General features: G+C 44.2%; 1 protein-coding gene across 2 annotated transcripts in view; it reads left to right on the top strand.

The window, feature by feature from the left end:
* Positions 1-11,309, top strand: part of RSPO3 (R-spondin 3) — an 84,501-nt gene extending 73,192 nt beyond the window's left edge. Inside the window, exons 5-6 of one of the 2 annotated variants that reach the window (XM_026013399.2) lie at positions 9,185-9,354; positions 10,802-11,309. In XM_026013399.2, the coding sequence (XP_025869184.1) occupies positions 9,185-9,354; positions 10,802-10,837 (206 nt within the window). In that variant the 3' untranslated portion in view covers positions 10,838-11,309. Of the gene's footprint in view, positions 1-9,184; positions 10,406-10,801 lie in introns of those variants that run through there. The other variant, XM_026013400.2, reaches the window with a different exon arrangement.
* Positions 11,310-23,356: the final 12,047 nt, after the last annotated feature.

Here is a 23,356-nt window from a genome sequence, read left to right as displayed (position 1 = left end):
AGGCAGGCTTCAGTGATGTTTGAAATAGTGGATCCAGCCACACCATTATCTAAATTTCTGAAGGAAAGCAGTATACACATTAATCCCCCTATTTTAAGTTCATAAACAGTATATAAAACAATCAGAATATCATATTCAGAGTCATTTTTTCCATGAGAGACCAGTTGATACTCATTTCACAAACTGGCCATGAAATTCATGGCAAAAGTACTCGATTTGACTGGATTTAATAGGTGAAGTTTATCAGGACACTCACTGACAACAAGTGAAAATCAGAATAAGTTTACATGCTTATCCAGTAGATACACTTATATAAGACCCAAGATCTAGTTCAAAGCACATTATGCAAACATACTTAGACCACAAAATTTTCAACATATAAATTAATGTGTGTGATTTAGCTTCCAAGAATCTTGTAATCTGACCTAATGTGGTGGATAGAATTTCAAAGTCAAGGATTTTTGCACTGAGAAAAAACAAACACAGAAATTATGCATGTCCAATGAACTTTTAACCAAAAGGTAGTGGATTCAAGAGAAAGAAGCTTACATAAAAGAATATGTATTTTAAGAATAACTTAAAATAGTTACCTAAATAAAATGGTTCTATCAATTGTAATGCCCTGCTATGTTTTTAAAACGTCATAAAATAAGATACGGGATACTCTTTACATTTATAATGAGTAGATTGTAAATAATGCAAATAGTAAAAAAATAATAATAACTTTGGGTGCTTTCTCCTTCGTGCTTTTAACTATTGTTTTAACCCTGATTTATTTACAACAGGAAGACCTGCTCAGATGCCCGGTATGCAATATCCAGCCTCTCTAACAGTTTCTTTTGTATTCTAGCTAACAACCCTCTTCAGTGCAAGGAGTCCAGGCTGGGGTCTAGGCAGCAAAAGCAATGAGATGGAAAAGAGTTACCTCGGGTGAAAGGGCCATGGAAATTTCTGTCAGCACAGAACTAAAATTCACAATTCCAGATGCTGAATCTTCAGGGTGTGATGAAATGATCTAAACAACAGAGGGGAAAAGAAAATCTGTGAAGGCAAATTGAAAATAATCAATTTGTGAGGAAAGTCGTTGACTTGACAAAAGAGTTTCTTATGCGGAAGCAGATTATGAAAACAGAAGTTCTAAAAATTCATCATTGTTGATATCTATGATGTTTGCTATAAAATGAAATGATTTACAATAAGAGCACCTTCGTGCCTCACTGGGATTTTTACATGTAAACCAGTACAGTTTCTCTCTTTCTCTCTCTCGATAACAAAAGTGTAACAAAATCGTGTCACAAAATGTAAAAATCTCTGATCTTTTTATGAGGATTTCAGAAACGTAGCAGGGGTAGTTTAAAGGCAAAAATAACATCTCTAAGTTACATGTAAATGACATAATAGGTAAATAGTGTCCAAAATTCACATATACTATATCCTGGAAAGGGGATGGAAATATTGCAAACTAAGTAGACAGTAGCGATAGGAAAGAAGAGGGGAGAGAATGAGGTGCTGGCTGGTGCGGACACAGAGCATCTCTTCCCAGATGGGTCCAAATGTCGAGGTTAAGGAAGTCTATTCTAAACCATAATTTCTACAAAACTCCGGGTCGTGTCAGGTTAGCCCACATGCTGTCCTCGCCCCACTCCTTTTCCTCAGTAGCTTCTGGTGAAGTAGAGCGAGGCCGCATTTCTCCGTGTGCTCCTGGGGGTGGGACAGGGCCGAAGGGCACAGGGGTGAAGGGCCTCCCTTTCCCCAGGGCCAGAGGAAGGTTATAGTGAAGCCTGTAGACCTGGGGCTCTCACTCTCGCCTAGGAGTGCACCTGCTGCAGGGCCACCTGGGTGCTGCGGTCACTGAGCTGCGGACTCAAGTTTCAGTGCAGGTCGTGATTGCATCTCAGGGCTGTGAGATCCAGCCCCGCATCCCATTCTGGGTCTGCTTGACGTTCTTTCCCTCTCCTGTGCCCCTGCCCCTCCCCACACTTGCTCGCTCGCCCTCTCTCAAATAAACCTTAGCAGAAGGAGGAGGAGAAGGAGGAGGAGGAGAAGAGGAAGAGTGAAGGAGGAGGAGGAGAAGAGGAAGAAGAAGAAAAGAAGAAGAAGAAGAAGAAGAAGAAGAAGAAGAAGAAGAAGAGGAAGAGGAGGAGAGGAAGAAGAAAGAGGAGGAAGAGGGGAAGAGGAAGGAGAAGGAGGAGGAGGAGAAGAGGAAGAGGAAGAAGGAGGAAGAGGAGGGGGACAAGGAGAAGAAGAAGGAGGAGGAGAGGAGGAAGGAGGAGAAGGAGGAAAAGAAGAAGAAGAAGAAGAAGAAGAAGAAGAAGAAGAAGAAGAAGAAGAAGAAGAAGAAGAAGAAGAAGAAAGAAGAAGAAGAAGAAGAAGGGGGGAGGAGGAGGAGGAGGAGGGAGAGGAAGAAGAAGGAGGAGGAAGAGAAGAGGAAGAGAAGAAGGAGAAAGAAAAAGACGAAGACAAAGAAGAAGGAGGAGGAGGAGGATGCCTGGAACCTACAAGTGTCCATTGAACTTTAATTCCCATGACTCTTACTCTTTTTAGAAACAGACCACCCTAGTCACCCTCACCAGGATTACTGCAACAGGCTACTAGTTGGGAGCTTACTGGGCAAAGAGGTTAGAAATAGAAGTCATCTAATCCAGGAAAAGGGGAGAGAGTGACGGAAGTGCCCCTGAAGAAGGGACACGGGGCAGAGAGTTCAACACATAGTCTGAGTTAGAGCAAGGGACGCTAGAGAATCCACTGTAGTGAATGCCTCGGACCTGAGGGATCAGTAAGCATAGTGGGTGGTGGTGAGTAGAGTGCCAGGGGGCGAGGAAGCGGAGTAGGAGGCCATGGAAGTGAATGACAAAGTGAGCGGGAGCCAGGACAGAGGACCAGGACCCCGAGTGCCAGGCTAAGACACATGGGTTTGGCCACTGTCACCTCCTAAGATTCACACTCAGTGTCTTACAATCAGGACGGTTTCATTTCGGAATTCCCCAAAGAAGGTGACACAAATACATTGTATCTCTTACATGAGTCCTCTTCAACTGGTGGGAAAATGCTGCTTCGATCCTAATATATTGTGATAATCAGAACTATCTATCTTTGCAAAAGTGGTTCGAGGTCATTTCCCAAGTTAACAGCATTCGGTAGAGTACGTGCTTCTGTGCCCAGTTATTTTTCGAGCAATAATTAACCAGAAGCATCTTGGAAGGTAAATAGAAATGCAATTAAATTAATTCAGGTATTAAAAACTACAGGGTCAATAAATTGGGCAGCTTTAAACTTCAATTTGGAGAAAATAGTGTCTGCTTACAAATCCATTGTTTCATATATTTTCGCTATATTTGTTATAAATTCCTAGGTTAGAGTAATATCAAGGAGATAAGTATTTCTATTTTATTTTATTTTTTTTAAGACAAAAGGTCTGAATGCATTTCTCAACTTAAATCTTCATGGCAGTCGGAGAGCTGAAAATACTTTGGCCTTTCTGACTTCCAGCTGTGCTCTTTCCCTTTGGGTCCTTCTGTGTTAGTGCGGCCCCCATTCCGAAGCATCACAGGTGTATCCACATACCTGAGGGATCTAACTGCTAAAGAAGTTACACTGTAGCAATTTCCCCTCCTCTGCAAACTTTCTCCAGTGATATATTAACTAAAAGAAATAAAAATAGGAATTTTCATCCTCTATACATAAAAATCAGGTCAATTCTAGATTTACGAATCATAAGATTAACCCCATTTTCACACCATTTGTGCTTTTTTGAAGATATAAATCCATGCGTTTCCAGTTGAACTGCATTCCACATCCAGTGAAGAGACCTAGCAATACATCTTATATTTTAGCGGCATATTTATTTAATTGGTTTTAGTTATAGATTCAGTGATATGTAGTCCTCTGTCTAGAGTGTGGGATTCATTTTCAGCTTTTTGAGAAAAATTCTAACAGCTGGCGTTGGAAGTGGAGCTACTGAAAGCTCAATGGCTCCCCTTAGTGGTGTCCTGCAAGAAATTCAGCAAGAAATAAAGACGTGCGCAAACATCCCTAAACATTCAGAGAACTGATATTCACATTTTGAGTAATTCCTAACAAATAAGGTCTCTCTCTGATTCTAGCTAGGGAAGCAACTTTTTCATTTCTAAACCTATCACATTTTAAAAGGTAACTTAGCATTTTCTATAGTTTTCATTTTTCTCTTAGAGCTTAAATAAGTAAGACATAATTTAGGAAAAATAATTCAGGACTGTTTCCTTCTCTCTTTGTTCTTCTCTATGTGTTTATTCCTTTTAGTTCATATTTCTATTTGAACACATTTTAAAAAGACAACCTTCCACTAATTTTCATTTCGTATTTAGGTGTCTGTTTCACAGGCACCTGATCAGAAAACTTGCCTTAAAAATTAGTAGCTACAGTATGTCAACAAAATACCATATATAAATATACTAATTTCCATATTATTAATATATATTAATTTTATATCATTTATATATTATATTAATTTCCATACTATTAATATTTTATATTAATATATTAATTTCCATGTTGATACATTAATTATATGTTATTTATGTATTAATTAGTATATTGATATATTAATTTCCATATATATGGAAATTATTGAGAAACCATGTGATCTGAAATAAATGTTGAGAGTATACATTTAAGGAAATTGGATCTCCTATTGGCCTACGGCTATCATTTCTAATTGTGGCTGCACATCGGAATAAACTCGGGGCAAACTTATTGACTACAGGTTCCTGGTCCCATCGTAACCTACTGAATCATAATCTCTGGAGGTGGGGCCTAGGAATGTGTATTCCTCAAAGCCTGGGAACCTGGCCTGCAGGCCTGAGGAGGTGCTTAGATAAATGCCCATGTATTTCTGTATTAATAAGAAATAATTTCAGCATCTCAAAAATATCAATCACTTGTCCAATTATGTGATACTGGTTTGCAGTGAAATCTTAAATAGTATGTGGCTAGGCTGGTCTGCACCAGCAGAAGCTAAAGATTTTAGCTTTTTTTTTTTTTATTTTTTTTTTTTATTTTTAAGTTCAGGCTCAGAAATAAATACCTGTCACTGCCTATGCTCCCTCTATGGGTTCTAATTACCTACAAAAGTGTTCCTGAAGCTGGAAATAAGGTCACAGGTCGGTGTATCGTATTGGCCTTTTCTGAAGCAGTCACAGAAACACCCAAGCTCTGCCCTGCTCTCGGATTCTGATACTTGCTCTTTTCTGGTTTTCAGTATCACTGAGCTTCAGGACAAACTCCCAACATGGCAATTGAGTCCTGCATATCATTCCAGCTTCCCTGAGTAATGTCCTATATTTAGACTGTGATCCAACCAAGGAAGTCTACTTTCTCAGTTCCCCAGATTCACCATGCCCTTGCGTGCCTTCGCTGACACGCTGTTCCTGCCCGACATGCCCTTTTGCCCTCTCAGGCCTGGCAAACGCTCACTCGTTTTTTTAAGGCTCCAAGACATCACCCCACCTGGGGAGCCTTTTTCAGTCTGCATTGCTAGAGGCTAATGCCTTCCTTGCTGTGCTCCCACTAGGAGCTTGTACATGCCTCTCTGCATTTCAGCCTTAGCTTGTAACTATAATTATTGCTCGTGTCTCCATGTCTCATCTGCATCCCCAAGTTGTAGCACACTTTTTGGCATGGAGTAGAAGCTTAATCCATGTTTGTGTAATGAGTTAAAAACATTAGTTTTCATTTCTCCCGTGATTAATGCGTGCCAGGCACCACACTAAGTGCTTCACAAGCATCTCATGTAATTGTCACATTTAGCAAGTAGTAATGAGTACCCACATATTAAAATATCAGGGAGCTGATCCTGCAAGATACCAAGGAATTGCCAAGAGTCACCCAGCCGGTTGGTGGCAGACCCAAAATCTGAGCACTGTGCTTTTCCGGCTCTAAAAACAACAATCTTCAACAAACATTGCACCAGAAAGGCTCAGGTCGTACTTGATTCCTCGTGGATGGTCTCTATCCAACATCGCCCTCCTACCTAGAACATGGGGGGATGATGAACATTCTTTTAATCCCGAGGACACTCTACAGCCCAATTCTGGTGCATGTGCGCCTGTGGACACGTGCATAACCCGCGAATGACGAAACACAAACACGTATGTGAGATTGTGATGTTTGCTTGGTTTGCAAACTCCCCAAAAGAAGCGTAAACAACCATTGACCACTGCAATAAAAAGTCATCAGAATAGAGAGAGAAGTCCCCTTTAATGAAAACCTTACAAAATTTCCCAAATCGCACGTGATTTTTAGTGGACTTCAGCCACTCTCCTGCATTTCTATTTTATTTCTTGGACGAGAGGAAAATAGATTATTTATGCAAAAGGGTAGTTAGTGCTTCCAACCACTAACACATGGTGTGTAAAAAATAATAATCCCATTTTTCTATTGTGCAATAGCCCTCTGTTGGGCAACAATAATGTACAATGTGCTAGTTTCCTGTTCCTTTACTAGAGCTCCCCTTACACTCACCGCCCAGACCAAATAGTTATTCCTTGGATAATAAAACTATAATACTGAGTTTCATGCTACTTCCAAAAATGTTTCTGCCTGTCTTAAGAAATAATCATATCAGTTTGCTAATAAGCAGAAACGCACTGTAAGCTGAAGTATATTGTCACGTGTGGCTAAAAAACGTATAAATCAATCTGTGGCCAAGAAAGAAACAATATATTTCTTATGTGTTCAGAATATTATGGTTAAGATCACAGCTGTAAGATGTTGGACTATCATCAAGAGAACAATGTCAAACACTGAACTTTTGGATAATTTCCACAAAAATATGTTGTTTGGGGTCAGTAGTTTTTATGGAACTTTGGAATAATTTTCACTGACAATTTTTTTAGAGTTGAACTTGAACACCTCCAAAAGGCTTCTTGAAATGGAAATATCATGTAATCTAACCTTTGCGGCCATGTCCTTCTGAAAACCAGGCACATATCATGAAAACTAGCATTTCTCTCTCACCTTGTATGGTTTCATGAAAATTAAATTACGCTGCATATTCGGGAAGGTAAATTTACCCTTCAGTTTTCTCTGTTCAGTTACCGAGTTCAAGTCAACACTTTAAATGTGTTGTAATTAAAGCCAGGATGAGAAAAGAAACAAGCAACAACAACAACCAAAAAAAAAAAAAAAAAGGATTCCTTCCACAGAAATTTTATCAATCCAGCAAATTCTTTCAAGTGAAAAGAATAATGGAATTGGTCAACCAGTGTACAAATAGTTCAGCTCCAGCCATCATAGCCAGCTCTGACATTTTTTTGTTCATCTCTACATACCCAAAACAATTCGACTGATACTTCTGTGACAGTGGTATGAAGTCTCATTTTTGTTAGCTGCCTTTTTTAGAGTCCAGAATATGGAGGTGCATTATGTTGGGCCCAACAAGGCAAGCTTTCATAAAGGGTTGGAAGGTTTTATAAATATAGTCTCAGACAAAGCTAGTTGTGGCATAAAATCATTAATCCAAGGAGATTTTGTTGGCCTGAGATACATGTGCAGTATTAATAATATTGCTCCCTATGATTCTGTAACCTGAGCTCAAGAAGCAGAAAGCCAAACCACTGAGTTCAATATTTGCAGCCTATTTCAGGACATGAAAATATTTCGGTTCTCGCATACAAATAAATTCTCCAAAATGCTTTGTCCAAAATGATTTTTTGTAGACAGATACTAATTTCAAACTTTACATGGCTCAGCCTGTAGGGAGGGATGCACATTATCAGAATTGGTCCCACATCAAGGAGTAGTCGGTTTCTAGTTTTCATTTCCTAAAGATATTGATTCAATCCAGTAATTCCTCATTGGGAATATATATATATATATATATATATATATATATATAGCAGTGGATGTTACAAAAACCAGGCCCTCAAAAATTATTTTGCACCATTGACTATATAGTTATAATGTTTACATGAGAATAAAATACCTAGGTGATTTGCTGTCTATAAATAAATGAAAACAAGAAGCAAAACAAAAAAAATAAAAAAGTAAATGAAAATCCATCCAATTTGGTGCAAGTCTTGTGCACTCTGCTCAAGTTACTCTCTTCCCCTAAAACTCTTAGCACTTTCCTGATGCCAACAGAATGAATCTCAGTTCTTCACCCCGACTCCAGTCTACTTTGCGGTGTGCCTTCCCACATCAGATCCTTTAAAGTCGTGTGGATTCCACTTTTTAAAATAACCCCGTACTGTGAACCTGACGTGAATCCATGCCTCAAACCCAGTTCAAGATCAGGGTTGTCCACGGAACCCAGTATATATCCGGTAAATACTCATTCACTTGAGTGACAGAGATGCAATGTTCCTGCCCTCACAGCTGACGGCGTAGGGTTATTGATAAGTTATAGTTACCACCGCTCCGGCATGTGATTGCAGAGGAAATCAATTTCACCATATAAACATTTGTGTTGAAATAAAGTACAGTTAGGGATGCCTGGGTGGCTCAGTGGTTGAGCCTTTGCCTTCAGCTCCGGGTGTGATCAAGTCCCGCATCGGGCTCCCCACAGGGAGCCTGCTTCTCCCTCTGCCTGAGTCTCTGCCTCTCTGTGTGTGTGTGTCTCAGGAATAAATAAAATCTTTTTTTTTAATTTTTTTTTTAAATTTAAAAAAGGAAATAAAGTACAGTTATCCTGGTATTCACATATTTCTTATGTAAATCAACTGCGTTTTTGTAGATGGCATGCGGTTATATCAGCAGATTGCAAATCTGTAACTGCTCCTTGGAAATTTTTGAATACGAAGTCATGCCTTAAACAGGAGCCAAATAACATAATATACAGGTCAAAAATCCCTTACATGGCAAGAAATCTTATCAAAACTTTATGTAAAATACTCATAGGCTAACTATTATGTAAAATAATCACCAAACGTAAGTATAGAACTCTCTACTGTTCAAAACTACTGTATTATTAATTGCTTCATTATATTTTGTGCTCCACGTTCACATTTCTGGAAATGTAATACAGATTTAACGAAAAGTAGCTGAGTGAACCATTTAAATAGTAGGTACTTGGTACCTATGGGTATGATAGGCAACCTAAGGGAAATTTAATTCGTTTTTTTTTCTTTTTCTTTTTTTTTTACGACTTAGAATAACCAAATAGAACATGATTGAATGTATTTTTAAAAGGTGTCTTCTTTCATTTCAGGAAAAAAAGGAAGGGAGAGGAAAAGGAAAAAACCCAATAAGGAAGAGAGTAAGGACGCAGTACCTGACAACAAAGGTCTGGAACCCAGCAGAGAAACCCCGGAACCACGAGAAAACAAAGACAAACAGCAGCAGAAGAAGCGAAAGGTCCAAGATAAACAACAGAAATCGGTATCAGTCAGCACTGGACACTAGAGGGTCCCATGAGAGCGTTGTAAACTCAGATGCTGCTATCTCAGCCAGATGCCCAGGACAGGTGCTCTAGCCGTTAGGACCACAAATGGACAACGTGTCAGTTACTGCTCAGTCTAAACAACATTCCAAATAGTCGCTATACTCTTCATACAAGCATAGTTCACAACAAAGAGCCAAAAGTTCAAAGAAGGGATGTTTTCAAATGGTTCTCTTACGTGCTTCTGTGCATTTCTAAGAGACGAGAAGTTTTGTACATAATGACCGATAGGCTGTAAGATGTACCGCGTCACGATGACATCTGGAGAAGCAACATCTTTTCCCTATAAAAATAAGTTTCCAAGTTACTGCTTTAAGAAGCGAAAGATAGTTGTGCAAATTCAGAGACGCAGTATCCCTTCAGCGCAAATAAGAGATCAGGGAAGAGGAACACCTTTCAAAGAACAGTGTCGTTGTGTCCAGGAGATCTAGAGAGTGCTCAGATATTAGGGCCTGGCCTTGGGAATCCTAGGAGTGATCACCGCAGGAACACCTGCTTTCAGATTGGTTCTATCGCCCTCACCCTGTCCTTCTGCAGGAAACGTGAGGGCGTACACCAGAGCTAAGCATCCTGTCCGGGAGTGGAGAAGGGCACAGTGTGGAAGACACCGTAGCGCTGGAGATGACTTCTGGGCCTCACAGAGCTGTGAAGGGTTGGAATTACCTGGAACAGGTCTCCAGTCGATGTCAGCACTGTGCCGTTCAGCCTCTGCTACCCCCTGGGTTCTAGAAGTCTGTAAACATGTACCTATAACTTCCAAAAGCAAAAATCATACTTACTAGAAGAAAATTCTGATCTCATAGAAAACGAGAACTAGAGCAAAGGAGACTAGAACATGTTTGCAAGGTCGTGTGTTTTCCGAGGGAAAGACGATTTTAATTACCTGCTTCATGGTCCACCTGGAACTAAAAGGGATACTACTTTCTAACAAGGTGTATCTAGTAGGGGGGAAAGCCACCACAATAAATATATTTGTTGATAGTTTTTAAAGCTTTGTTCCTTTTGTTTCATTGCTTGTTCTTTTGGCAAATTGTCACTCTTACAGACTCGTGAACTAGGAAACAGGATTCTGTAGCCTGTGTAATCTGAACATATTACCCTTTCTCAGTGTTTGCTTTTTGGAATCCACCTTTATGGAAGTAGGTAGATTTACTTAGAGGACATTAGGAGATATTTATTCAACTTTTCTCTTAATCAACAAAACTCTAACTATAGATGCCTAGGCCTCCCGAAATGATTTCACTGCCCACCACCCTCCCCCTCCCCCGCCAACCGCCACCCCCTCCCCCCGCACCTCCTTCTTTGCTTAGAAATGAGCCTCTTTCCTTGTATGTCAGTTCCTCTGCATCTTGAACATTTGGCCTTTTCTTCTCCATATTTTCTCAGTCTGTGGATCTCTTTTGGGGATTGAAGTCGTCCTAGCTGAAGGCCTCGCCAGTGTTTCACAGAGGACACAGCCAGCCCGGGGCAGGACGAGGCATCTCTGAGCAAGCGGCACAGCATCTCGTGGCCCACCTTGGCCTTCCTGTTGTAATGGAAGGACGCACAGCTGCTCTGCCCACTACACTTCCTAGCCCCCTAACGATCGATGATTCCTGAAGAATTGGCAACTCAGTCTGGCTTCTGGCTGCCTATCTCTGGTCACTCTTTTTCCACCAACTGTACTGTTCACGTGAATTGCTTGGCTTAATTCGTTTTCCACTTCTCTTGTTGTCTTCCAAGATATAAAATTTTTGAATGACGCATTTCTGTTTCTTACTTTGGTGTTTTCTTTCCTAGTCTGCATGAGACGAGTGTTTCAACTAACTAGATCTAGTCCCAATGTACAAAAATGATTCTATTTTCAACCACAACTTATATCACCAAGGAGAAATAAACCTTTTTCTACAAAACTGTATTAAGTGGAAGTAGATTCCCATGTTCTAGAACTTTTGGATGGTTTCAGACTTCATCTTTGTCCTCAGTCTTATCTAGTCAAGCATAAGTGGCCAAATTATTCATCTCTTTCTATGTCAATCATTGTCTCCATTCTTTCAAAAAGCAATTACCAGGAAGGTCTGTGCCTGTTAACGCAGTGCTGGAAAAAGAGTCAAGTTAACCAGGACCTAAGGGTTGTGGCAATAACTATCAGTCTTCTTGTGTGTTTTGACTCAAGACTTTTACCCTGAGGTCCTCCAGAAAACAGCAGATAATCTAAACCCTTGATGTAGCACTTAAATAAAAGCAGAATTGTTACAAAGGGAAAAACATGAAAATTAGCATTAATATTCCTAGTTTGGGTGGAATATAAATGAAGACAAAGATAACATCAATTTTAAATGTACCTGTAATAGATCTTGAGGCACATGGAAACAGTATGATCTTCAAACTGGCGGCCTACTCAACCCCGAGCAGAAACTCATGATCGACTCCTGTACATTTCCCCCACCAGTCACCGAAGGCATTAACTTTCTGCTCTGATTATGTTCCTGGGATCTGGTGACCTGTTGGTGGTAATGGATGGCTGGTAAATTCTTGGTTCAAAGAGAATCGCGAGAGGGCAGAGACTGTCAATCTGTGTCTGATCCACACTCCTGGCCTCCAAAGTCCGCTCTATGACTGAGGGGAGGTCCGTCTTCCATCGTCAAAGTGAGGTTTCAGCCCCAAATGTTAACCACTGGCAAATCACCTGAGTGCTCTGGGCTCCCATTTTCCTAAGTGCAGTGTGAGAGAGGTGGGCTGGAGGTGATCGCTGGCAGGGAGCATGTGACCCCTCTCTTAGTTCGGGGTGATGCCCTCATGAGTCCTCACCAGTGGCAGTGTCCTCCGGGTTCCTCAACTCTGCTCTTTCCCCAAAGTGAAAATGTATAGACTCGTAAAGGGTACAGATTGCACTCTGATGTCATTGAATTACAAACTGTTCACGTGAGAGGTTATTAAACTATTGAAACGAGTAACACTGAGAAGGAAAACAAGGAATATGTCAATACAACTAATGCAAGGAAGGTTTCAAGATATCCTCACAAAGGGAGAGCCCAAAGAAAGTGAGAGGTTCTCTATATAGAGCTGAAGTCAGGCAGTCTGTGTCAACATCTCAGTCTGCTACTTAACTGTCATGCCCTGTGTGACCTTGAGCCAGTTGCGTGGTCTTCATTCCGCATCTGCAAAAATGGAAATGGCAACGCCTACCTTGGAAAGTTGTTAGGTGAATTAAAGGTCCCATCGCTCAATATAATAGTAACTATTCTCTATACAAATAACTATCACTAAAAAAATTAAAATAACTATCACTGAAAAGTAGTGATTAACTTCACAAGTCACACATATAAACCAACTTTATTTCTTAAGTAATGATGAATGATACTATCCATATAAATGTACACATGTAATAATTTCAAGGTATATGGGTAAGAATCACAGACATGAAATCAATAATAAGTAACTAAAATGCCAACACCACTTTTGGCTTGAACCCACTTAAAATTGAGAAGTTACTCATTCTTTAAAGTACACATATGAATTGTATCAGTGAACATAAATTAACACACACCTGCTTTCCCATGGATATATTTTAATAGCAGAGGAGCTATCTCAAAACAACGGCAACCATTGCTCTGCAAACTCGGAGAGAAGAGTCCTCGTTTTGAGACTGATTTGTTACTTCTTATAATACAGAGTTCATCTGGAAGCCAAACCTATCCTCCACTGAAAGAATAAAATTAAATAAAGCTGGTGGTCAGATCAGTTGAGACGCTTCCCATTGCTAGCATAGCGCTTCGTCTCACCAAGCGAGATGTACTCTTTTTTATGATATTTCTAAATTTATCAGGAAAACAAGAAACAAGACAAAAGAAAACTGTACCTCCTTTGTGCTAGCCACTCACCCTTTGACTAAGTTATATCATGTAATAGTCCCAAAAGCAGTCTAACAGAGTCACTGATCTCTTTGTTTTAAAAATGAGGAAATTGGGGCACAGGCAAGTGCCCGAAGTCACACAAGTAGCAGTGACCCCGGAGGCCCCTCTCAGCTCTGCCTGAGTCCAAAGCCCATGCTCCTTTTTCTTACATTGGATTTATTATTAATTCCAAGAATGTCTGTGATACACAGTACGAAAGTATTTTCCTGTGATCTGAATTAGTACCTCATGAAAAAGTACCTAAGACATCAAATCCCAGAGGCCCTCACCCAGGGTAAGACTCAAAGCTGAACATGTGTGTGAATGTGTGTGTGTGTGTGCGCGCCTACATCTGTGTCTACACAGATGTGTGTGAGCTCCAGACGGCCTGTGGACTGGCTGGTGGGAGAGTGGATGGGGGGAGGCAAGCATGTTCGTAAAGGAGAACCAAGAATTATGTGCATCAGAAAAAGACCAAAGTTTAACCAGAAAGGGAGCAGCAGGTATGGCTCCCTGGGACCGTCCTGGGGTGCTAGAGCCCTTTGGGACTGTGGACTGAAGCCCAGCTTGGCTCTCTCTCAGTGTAAGCAACGTGTTTGCCAACAACACCACCTTTTCCTGGGGTCCTTGTTCAGGATTAAAATGATACAGGAAGAACCATCAACAAGTCTCTCTCACTTGTTGGAGCCACCAAAACAGCTTCCTTCAGATAATGCCTCACTTTCTTCCATATTCAGGATCAATATTTTAATTGTTACATGCCTTTTCTTGCCCATCCTGTCTCTTAAGCATTTCAGAGACCCACATACCCATTATATAAACAGTTTTTAAAAAAAAGAAGGAAGGAAAGAAGGGAGGGAAGGAAGGAAAACAGCAAGAAACAGTAATGACTTTAATTCATAGTCATGAAAATATAGTTGTAAGAGTACCTCAACTAGTAAAAATATTTCATTGGCCGGAAAATTGGCGACATGATTTCAGAAGACAGAATGACATGACCGTAAAAGAATCTGACATATCAACAGTTTGAGAAATTATCTTACGCTTCTGTATCTACAGCTGTAGGCAGTGAAAGATGCTGCTGAAAACCACGTTGAGGCAATCCCATATGTCATCTACTAAATCATCTACTAGAGGTGATATTTTACTTTTAAAAATAAAGAATTGGCAAATATGGATTAGAAAAAAATTTAAGCTAAGCTGAATAATAAGTGTAATTACCAAAGGTTTCTTGCTAATCGAGGTTCAACTGATGAGCTACACTATTGACATCAATTACTATTCTAGTGATCTATCAAACTTCCATCGCAAATAGATTTTAAGCAAGAGATAGATCTTTTCAACCAGTTTAATAACTCATTAAAAAAGTTTACAGAAGCATCTACCTCTATAATAAAATAAAAATAATATAATACATGTATAAGTGCTTTGAAATTGTAAACACAATAAATATATAAGCTACTATGGTCTTTAGCCAGTCACTAGCTGCAGCAACGGATTGCTTTTCCTCATCCCTCCCACTGTGGATTTCACTGGAAACTGTATTCCTAGAGGAAATTATCCATATATTTCCCAAGAAGGAGTTAATGACAGCATTAATGCTTGAGGTGACCATGGATAAGAATGCGGCATGCAGCCTTTCCTTCTGGCATATTTTTCTTTAACTGCTGAGCTACGTCAAAAATGGGGCAGGAGACACCACCTCACTTTGTAAGTTTTGTGGTGCCCAGACTAGGGACATTTTTGAGTCATTTAATGGTACTCTGGGCGCTCTCTCTCCCCAGATCATGTATACTCTTGGTTGGTCCCAACCTCCCAAGAGGTAGGACGCTCTGTAACAGCTCAGTCAACCATCAACCGTCTGGCCATCACTGTCTCTAGATTTGAAAGAAAGAAAAGAAAAATTTCTAATCGTGAAAAGAATGAGGGCCCTTACCTTCATCCCTATAGCTACTCTGTGATAACCATTCACTGCCTCTCCCCTAGAGTGCTAAGCCAAGAGAAAAAAAGAAAAAAAAAAAAAAAAAAGGCCACACTCCTAGCCTTCAGGCACTGGCTCTCCCTGGTGGTAATGTCAATTGTCCTAGCCTTTAGCCTCTTTCCCTACTTTGGTCCTGTACTTTTCATATGTATGTTTTTTGGTTGACTGGTTTGAGAACAAAAAATATGACCTAATGATTTGAAAATAAATCTAAGAATAGGTTGGAAAAGAAATCATTTAGTAAGTTCCTCTACTCTTAATATGAAACTAAGGGAAAGAATATTATATACACTTCTTAAAGCAGTATTTTAATAAAAACAAAACAAAAGGAAACTAGGAAAAAAAAATTAAAAACCCTTGATATTTAACATCCAAGGAAATGTCTTCATGTGGTGACTTTTTAGAACAGGTCCCATCTATCACTAAGTTTGCTCCTACTGATCTTTTTCCCTGTGATAAAAAAATGGTTACAACTCACTTTAGGACACACCGAATACTACAGGAAAATAGATTTTAGCTTGATCCAAACCAGCAGTGAGAATACTTTATGATTCCAATAAGACATAGACAAGCGGAATCCACTTAGGAAAGGGAGTCATTTTCATGCAAGTGAATTCTAGTTTTCTCGATTGCCATCCTAGTCTCCTTTTGAATGTTGGAGGTTTTAGGATGGGAGGGGGGGAAATGAATTATTGGCATACACCAAGATTTCCACTTGTTGATTATGGAATATTTAAAGCATAGCTTAATATACAACATGTGAAAGGGCCAAGAGAATAAGCTTAATCTGTATATCCATATGATCCAATCGAATTTGCAATAGTATTATTTATAGAAGAGATCATTGGAATGTGCTGTTCCAGGTCTCCAGATTTCCAAATTTATTATGAAAATGATCCTTTCTGCAATCTTCAAAATAAATTGTTGGATCATGGACATCCTGCAATCCTAAGCAATTTGAAATTCCGGGCCAGTAGGAGCTTCCTTGCCTCTACCCGTTCCATTCTCCAAAGCAACCAGTCAATTAGATCATAAATAAAGACCAAATTGACAAAGAATAATTAAAAATTAATAAACTTAGAAATTGCTATGGAAAGGCATCATCTGTTTCAGGTTGAATACTTTGGGAACTAAGCCACTTTGGGAAATGAATATAAAACCAGTCAGTAGAGCTACTCCCTCCCTTCGTCTGTTCGGGCTCCTACCATGTAATACCAGAGCCTGGCTAGTTTACGGGTACCACTTCTGGAGGCTGCAAGTCCAAGATCACAGTGCAGGCACATCTGGTACCTAGTGGGGGCCCACTTTCTGGTTCATAGATGGCATCTTCTCTCTGTGTCCTTGCACAGTGCAAGGGGCTAGGGATCTTTCCAGAACCTCATTTATAAGGGCACCAATCCCATCCATGACAGCTCCAACTTCATGACCTAAACACCTTCCAAAGACACCACCTCCTAATACAGCTCAATGGGCATCGGGGTCTCAACATCCGTTAATGAGGTGTCATCAAATAAATAAATACAAAATACAGATTTTGTATAAATAATCAAATATTGAATTGAATTGAATATATTTTGAAATAAATAATCAAAATACAGATTCAGCCATCCTTACTGTATAGAAAATTAGCAACGATGGTGCCTCAAGGGGCCAGAAGAGCTACCCAGTTATTACACTTAGTATTTTCGTAGGTATGGGCTCCATAAATATTTTCTTAAAATTTTATATAAGGCCTTTAGAGGTGAAAGGCCTTGTGTTGTTTTCTAATAATTGCCTTACCAACCCTTGCGTCCATAATAAATATTAATGTTCTCAAGTCTGTACAAATTAGGAGAAAACATAGGGTTGCTTTTGTAGTTACATAACTGTGTTAGTTTTGAGACCAAAACAGAATCAGAAAATGTGAAAATACAGACGTCTCCATTTGCAGAGATTGAGTGATTTAATTATCAGTTTGAAGACAAACATCTTTAATCTGTAAAGGCAATCGTGACTGAACCACTGAACTAGCCAGCAGAACTATACAAAACTCAGTCACTAAGTTAAAAATGGAATTGGGGGGGTCCCTGGGTGGCGCAGCGGTTTGGCGCCTGCCTTTGGCCCAGGGCGCGATCCTGGAGACCCAGGATCGAATCCCGCATCGGGCTCCCGGTGCATGGAGCCTGCTTCTCCCTCTGCCTGTGTCTCTGCCTCTCTCTCTCTCTCTCTGTGACTATCATAAATAAATTAAAAAAAAAAAAATTTAAAAAAAAAATAATTGTTTAAAAAAAAAAAAAAGTGGAATTGGGAATAATGCTCCAGGAAACAAATTCATTCGCAAATCCCTTCTTAAGATGCAAAAACAAAAACATTACTAAGGTAGAAGTAAATAATTAAAAGTGGAATCCCATTTTACTTATTTATTTATTTATTTATTTATTTATTTATTTATTTATTTATGATTTTACTTATTTACTTGAGAGACTCTGAGAAGCCAACCCCCATTGAGCAAGGAGCCCCACGCAGGGCTAGATCTCAGGACCCTGAGACCCTGACTTAACCTACTGAGCCACCCAGGCGCCTCCACCCACATGTTTTAATTTCCACAATGAAGCTTCAATCTTACTGCAAAGGGCTGCACTTGTGGCTCTGAAGATGCCACACCAGCCCTCACGCACAAGTGTCTCTGTTGTCCTCCAGAGCCCTCACTGGCTACCGCCTTCCCAGCTCCTGTTTTGCAAGGCCCCGGCCTCCCCACCACACACTCAGCCCTGGCCTTCCCCAGAGGAAGACTGGGCACACTCTGAGGGACTCCGCCAGCAGAGGTAGGGAAAACAATGTTCGGGGGAAAAAAATGCTGTTTTATATTACAGGATAATTTGGGAGGAAGAAAAAGTCCTGTTCAATATTACCAAAGTGGTCACAACGGGAAAGATGAGAACTCCATTGAACTTCCTCATGCTGGGGCTACAGGTTAATACTGTGTTATTCTGCAACACATAAAGGGAGAGGACCGGGGATCCCTGGGTGGCTCAGCGGTTTGGCGCCTGCCTCTGGCCCAGGGTGTGATCCTGGAGACCCAGGAACGAGTCCCACATCGGCCTCCCTGCATGGAGCCTGCTTCTCCCTCCACCTGTGTCTGCCTCTCTCCCTCTCTGTGTGTCTCTCATGAGTAAATAAATAAAATCTTTTAAAAAAATAATAAAATAAATAAAATAAATAAAATAAAATAAAATAAAATAAAATAAAATAAAATAAAATAAAATAAAAAAGGAAGAGGACCCCCTAGTCTCCCAGTGCAGGGCCTACACAACCTTGAAGGAGCACGGCTGCACAAACCCTAGGGGCCCGCCCTCCCCTTGCCCAAAGGCCCGCACCAACCCTGGCTAAAGACACACCAGTGGTTCTACCAAAACTCAACCAACTTCTGGATCCTGGAGGCCTTGGGACAGTCTCCAGCCTCCCCGCTGACAGGACCCAGATTTGTAAGCAAATGGAAGGAGGCCCCACCACCCATTCTACCTTGAGAGACTTTCATTTCCTGTGTGAGATAATAACTCCAGGAACTCCAGCTTTCTCAAGGGGTAGGTAAATCACGTCAAACCCTCTGAGTTTAAAAAAAAAAGAAAAGAAAAGGAAACAAAAAGAGTCCTCACAAGGACAGGAAGTATAAAGAAATAACAGAGAATACGCTAGAGAAACCCAGCCGCACACACTCTTCCTTGTGTGACGTAGCTTCGCCCGCACCCACAGTAAATTTTCTTCACTTCAAGAAGCTGTCTATAAATACACTGACCAATGTATCTTTAAAGCATAAAGGGCTTGGACGGTCATAATAAACATTGCAAAATAAATACAAAATAACATCTGGACCCAAAGCTTTGGATGGATTGGATGGATTGGGGGGGGGGGGGAGTGAGACAGAGTGCTAACTTTTTCTTAGTTCTGATAATAAAGTATGGATTTCTTTTATTTTAATTATTATTTAGGAAATGCTTTCCATTATTAACCAAACACAAACCAAGGACATACTGATTTTAATTTGAAATCCGAAAGAATGTGGTACCGTCTGTCCATAGCATCGTTTCACAGGCTGGGCCAATCTTAGTGATACTTCGATTCTTTCGTTTTCTATTTGAAACTAAGAGAGTAAGTGTTCACTTACTAAGCCAGTGCATTTAAAGATGAAAATGGTTTATTTTTAGCTCTAATTATTATTGGGCCTGCTAAACAAGAAAACTACCATCTTTTTGCCTTGGGAACCCCAAACCTCCAAAGTAATTCAGTGAGAAAATGAAACACTTCTATTGTAAGAGAATATTATAGTAATTATTACAGTTAATTGTTATTCATTGCAATGACACGCAAAAAGATCATGCTTCGTGTGCATCTCATATGATTCCAACAAGTGGGCGGGGGGGGGGGGTGGCCAGCCCCGTTCAGCTGTTCAGACCCCATAGCAACCGGTCAGGCTCTCTTCCTGTGCCACGTAATTTCATGAATCCTTGAGTTTCTCCTAATAAATTTAAGGATTGTTAGGCACTTGTCTAGAAGTCACTTTGCTGATTTCCTGTAAGGCTCTGATAAAATTTTTGTAGGTGACGCAATAAGCGTTGCACGTCCAATGCCAAAGAAACAAAAGCATGATAAACTTAAGTAATTTGTGAGCAAATTGTAATGCTTCCTAAAAAAAATCATTATGCCTGGAACTCCTGGGTGGCTCCGTGGGTGAGCTCAGGGCGTGATCCCGGGGTTCCGGGATCGAGTCCACATGGGCCCCCCTGCAGGGAGCCTGCTTCTCCCTCTGCCCATGTCTCTGCCTCTCTCTCTGTGTCTCTCATGGATACAGAAATAAAATCTTAAAAAAAAAAAAAAGAAAGAAAGAAAATAACACACATTTCATTACATATTCTTTTACTTTCTTTTTCTGATTAACTCAGATGCCGGTTGCTAAGGGATGTTCTAAGTTCTAGTCTTTATCACACACAGTTTTGCAAAGGTTGGAGGCAGGTCAAAGGCACCAGGCTCCAAGCTGCAACAGACTGGATAAAGCGAGTGGGAGAGAGCGCTAGGAAGCAGGCTGGGGTCGCCGGACTGAGGCCGGGCTTGCATTTACCTCCTCTCGGTACCCATGGGGGGGCGAGCAGGTCAGCAGGGCCCCAGGGCCAGCTGCACCCCTCCCAGGCTCTTAGCACAGGAGGGCCCCAGGGCCAGCTGCACCGCCCCCCACGCTCTTGGTGCAGGAGGGCCCCAGGGCCAGCTGCACCCCTCCCAGGCTCTTGGTGCAGGAAGGCCCCAGGGGCAGCTGCACCCCCCCCCCCAGGCTCTTAGCACAGGAAAGTCCCAGGGCCAGCTGCACCCCCCAGGCTCTTAGCACAGGAGGGCCCCAGGGCCAGCTGCACCCCCCAGGCTCTTGGCTCAGGATGGGGCCCTGGGTGGGCCCAGGGCACAGAAGGAGCTCAGCTGTCAGCCCCCCAGGGCGAGCCACAGAGGGCCGGTCACTCCATGCTGCTGGGGGCCGAGTGGGATCCCTGGGGTTTGGTGCCCGCCGCCCCTTTCCCCCTCCCTGGCTCCTCACGGTGACCACACCAGGGGGCATGTCATTCTATGAAATGGGGTGACTAAGGCACCCCCACCAGTGGTCCACCCTGGGGACCCCCGAAGTGATGACAGGAAGCCGTGGCCCCTTTGGTGTGTGCTGTACACAGCGGGAGCTCACTGTCACCCCCTCCCTGCACCCCACCGAGTGCCCCCGCTTTCCAGACGGGAAAGTTGAGGCCTAGACTTGCAGCTGAAGAGGCAGCCCTGGCCACGCTCGGCTGCCCGGACCCTGAACCTGGCCCGTGCGCCCCGCCTTGGCTCCCTGGGCTTGGGCACCTACTGGGGTCCCGGTGGGGGCGTCCTTCCCATCTTCCAAACTGGAGAAGCCCAGCTGTTGGGCTCCTCAAAGGAGGGGGTGTGTGCTGGCCCCTCCACCTGGCCCCAGGTTCAGGGGGCCCTGCTTCCATTCCTGCCCCGTGGGTCCCACAAGGTCCGGTAGCCGGGGGTCAAGGTAGGGGGAGGCTTTGAAAAGAGAAATGTTATTTCAGAAAATTCCAGGCATGTAGAGGTGGAGACCCAAGGACCGCCAGACGCCCCAAAATAAAAGTAACAATAAGTCGTTCCAGCCTAGAGTAAGTGTGCAGCCTTCGGAACATAATGTATGGGCCGCCCGGGGCGGGGGGCAAACCTGTGCCTTCTGCCTGGGTCCTGATCCCGGGGTCCTGGGATCCAGCCCCAGTCAGGCTCCCTGCTGGGGGGGGGGGGCTGCTTCTCCCCCCACTCTCTGCCTACCTGTGCGCTCTCCTCTCTCTCTCTCTCTTTCTCTCTCTCTCTCTCTCTCTGTCAAGTAAATAAATAAAATCTTCAAAAAAGTCCTCTAAGCTCCTTGAACCTTGGCACCGTCTACACAGAATGAATGCATCACCCCCACTGGGTAACCCAAACGCTCAAGCGCCAGTAGTTCTTTGCCAGGAAAACGAGGTGGGCGGGGGTTTGCGGCCTCGGGGAGCGCAGGAGGGCCCCCCTGGGGTGTCACCCCACCTGGGGTGACAAGGTACCTGCTGCCGGGGGACCCCAAGCAGCTTCGCGTCCCTGGGCGACACCTGGGAGGCGTGTGGGCTGAGCCCAGGTGACAAGCGGCCTCCTCTGCGGGGCACGGGCCTTGCGCTTCATCTTGAGGACAAGGGATGCGTCCAGGAAGGTTGCAGGGTGGGCAGCGGGGCGCCCCCGGGGACCCTTCTCAGGGACCCTCCACGGGGACCCTCCTCGGGGACCTTCCTCGGGGACACTCCTCGGGGACCCTCCTCGGGGACCCTCCTGGGGGCCGCGGACGGTGGCCTTTGGCGGAGGATGCGGAGAAGCTCCGCCGAGCAGGGGCCCAGGTTTCTGGTGTGAAATCAGCCTCGCCTCAAGGTACCGGAGCCCGCAGGGCCGCGGGGCCGCCGGAGCGTGGAGGGCGCGGAGGGTCACCCGGGGCGGGCCCACGGTGGGTGTCCTCCGGCGGGTGTGGGGGACCAGGCCACCGCCCAGGGAATCCCGGAGGCAGCCGCCCTCGGGGTCCTGTCCTGAGGCGGTGGAGACGAGCCCGGAGCGGAGCCAGGCCGGGTCCTGATTACAGTGGACGAACCGCGGGGCTCCCACCCAAGGCTGACCCGCCAGCAAACCGCCTGAGGCCGGGGGGGGCCGGGGGGGCTCGGGGATGAGGCCGCTACGGAGGCTGAACCCCGCTGGCCACGTTTAACCAGCGATGCGGGACCCGGGACAGGCAGACACACAGAGGTACGCAGAGCCCCGAGGAGGCGCCGACACAGGCGCTGGCGCTGGCGCTGGGAGGGACAGGTGCGATGGCATCACTGCGCGGCCAAGGCCACGGCCTCGGTCCCGGGCGTTCAGGGCAGCTTTGAGGCCCGGGCCTTGGCAAGAGGGTGGGAGGCGGCGGCTGCAGGTGCGGGGCCTGGGGAGCCAGCGGGAGGCTGCAGGGGCGCGCGGCCCGGGGAGCGGGGCAGGGGCTGCAGGTGCGCGGCCCGGGAAGCCTGACGGGGGCTGCAGGTGCGCGGCCCGGGGAGCCAGCCCGAGGCTGCAGGTGCGGGGCTCGGTGAGCGGGGCGGGGGCTGCAGGTGCGCGGCCCGGGAAGCCTGACGGGGGCTGCAGGTGCGCGGCCCGGGGAGCCAGCCGGAGGCTGCAGGTGCGGGGCCGGGGAGCGGGGCGGGGGCTGCAGGTGCGCGGCCCGGGGAGCAGGGCGGGGGCTGCAGGTGCGCGGCCTGGCGAGCGGGGCGGGGGCTGCAGGTGCGCGGCCCGGGGAGCAGGGCGGGGGCTGCAGGTGCGCGGCCTGGTGAGCGGGGCGGGGGCTGCAGGTGCGCGGCCCGGGGAGCCGGCCGGGGGCTGCAGGTGCGCGGCCCGGGGCGCAGGGAGGGCACCCGGGGCGGGTGTCACGCTGGGGGTGGGGGGCGCCTTGGGCTGCGGCATGTAACCCCCTGCAGCCAAGGACAGACACTTCCCGGCCTGCGGGACAATGAGGGCAGCCTGCGCCCCGCCACCCGCCGTCAACTCCAGGGCCCCCTAACT

The sequence above is a fragment of the Vulpes vulpes genome, chromosome 1 (assembly GCF_048418805.1).
Source record: "Vulpes vulpes isolate BD-2025 chromosome 1, VulVul3, whole genome shotgun sequence".
Taxonomy (NCBI): Eukaryota; Metazoa; Chordata; class Mammalia; order Carnivora; family Canidae; genus Vulpes; species Vulpes vulpes.
The sequence above is the reverse complement of the archived record's forward strand: the minus strand, read 5'-3'. Positions and strand labels throughout refer to the sequence as shown.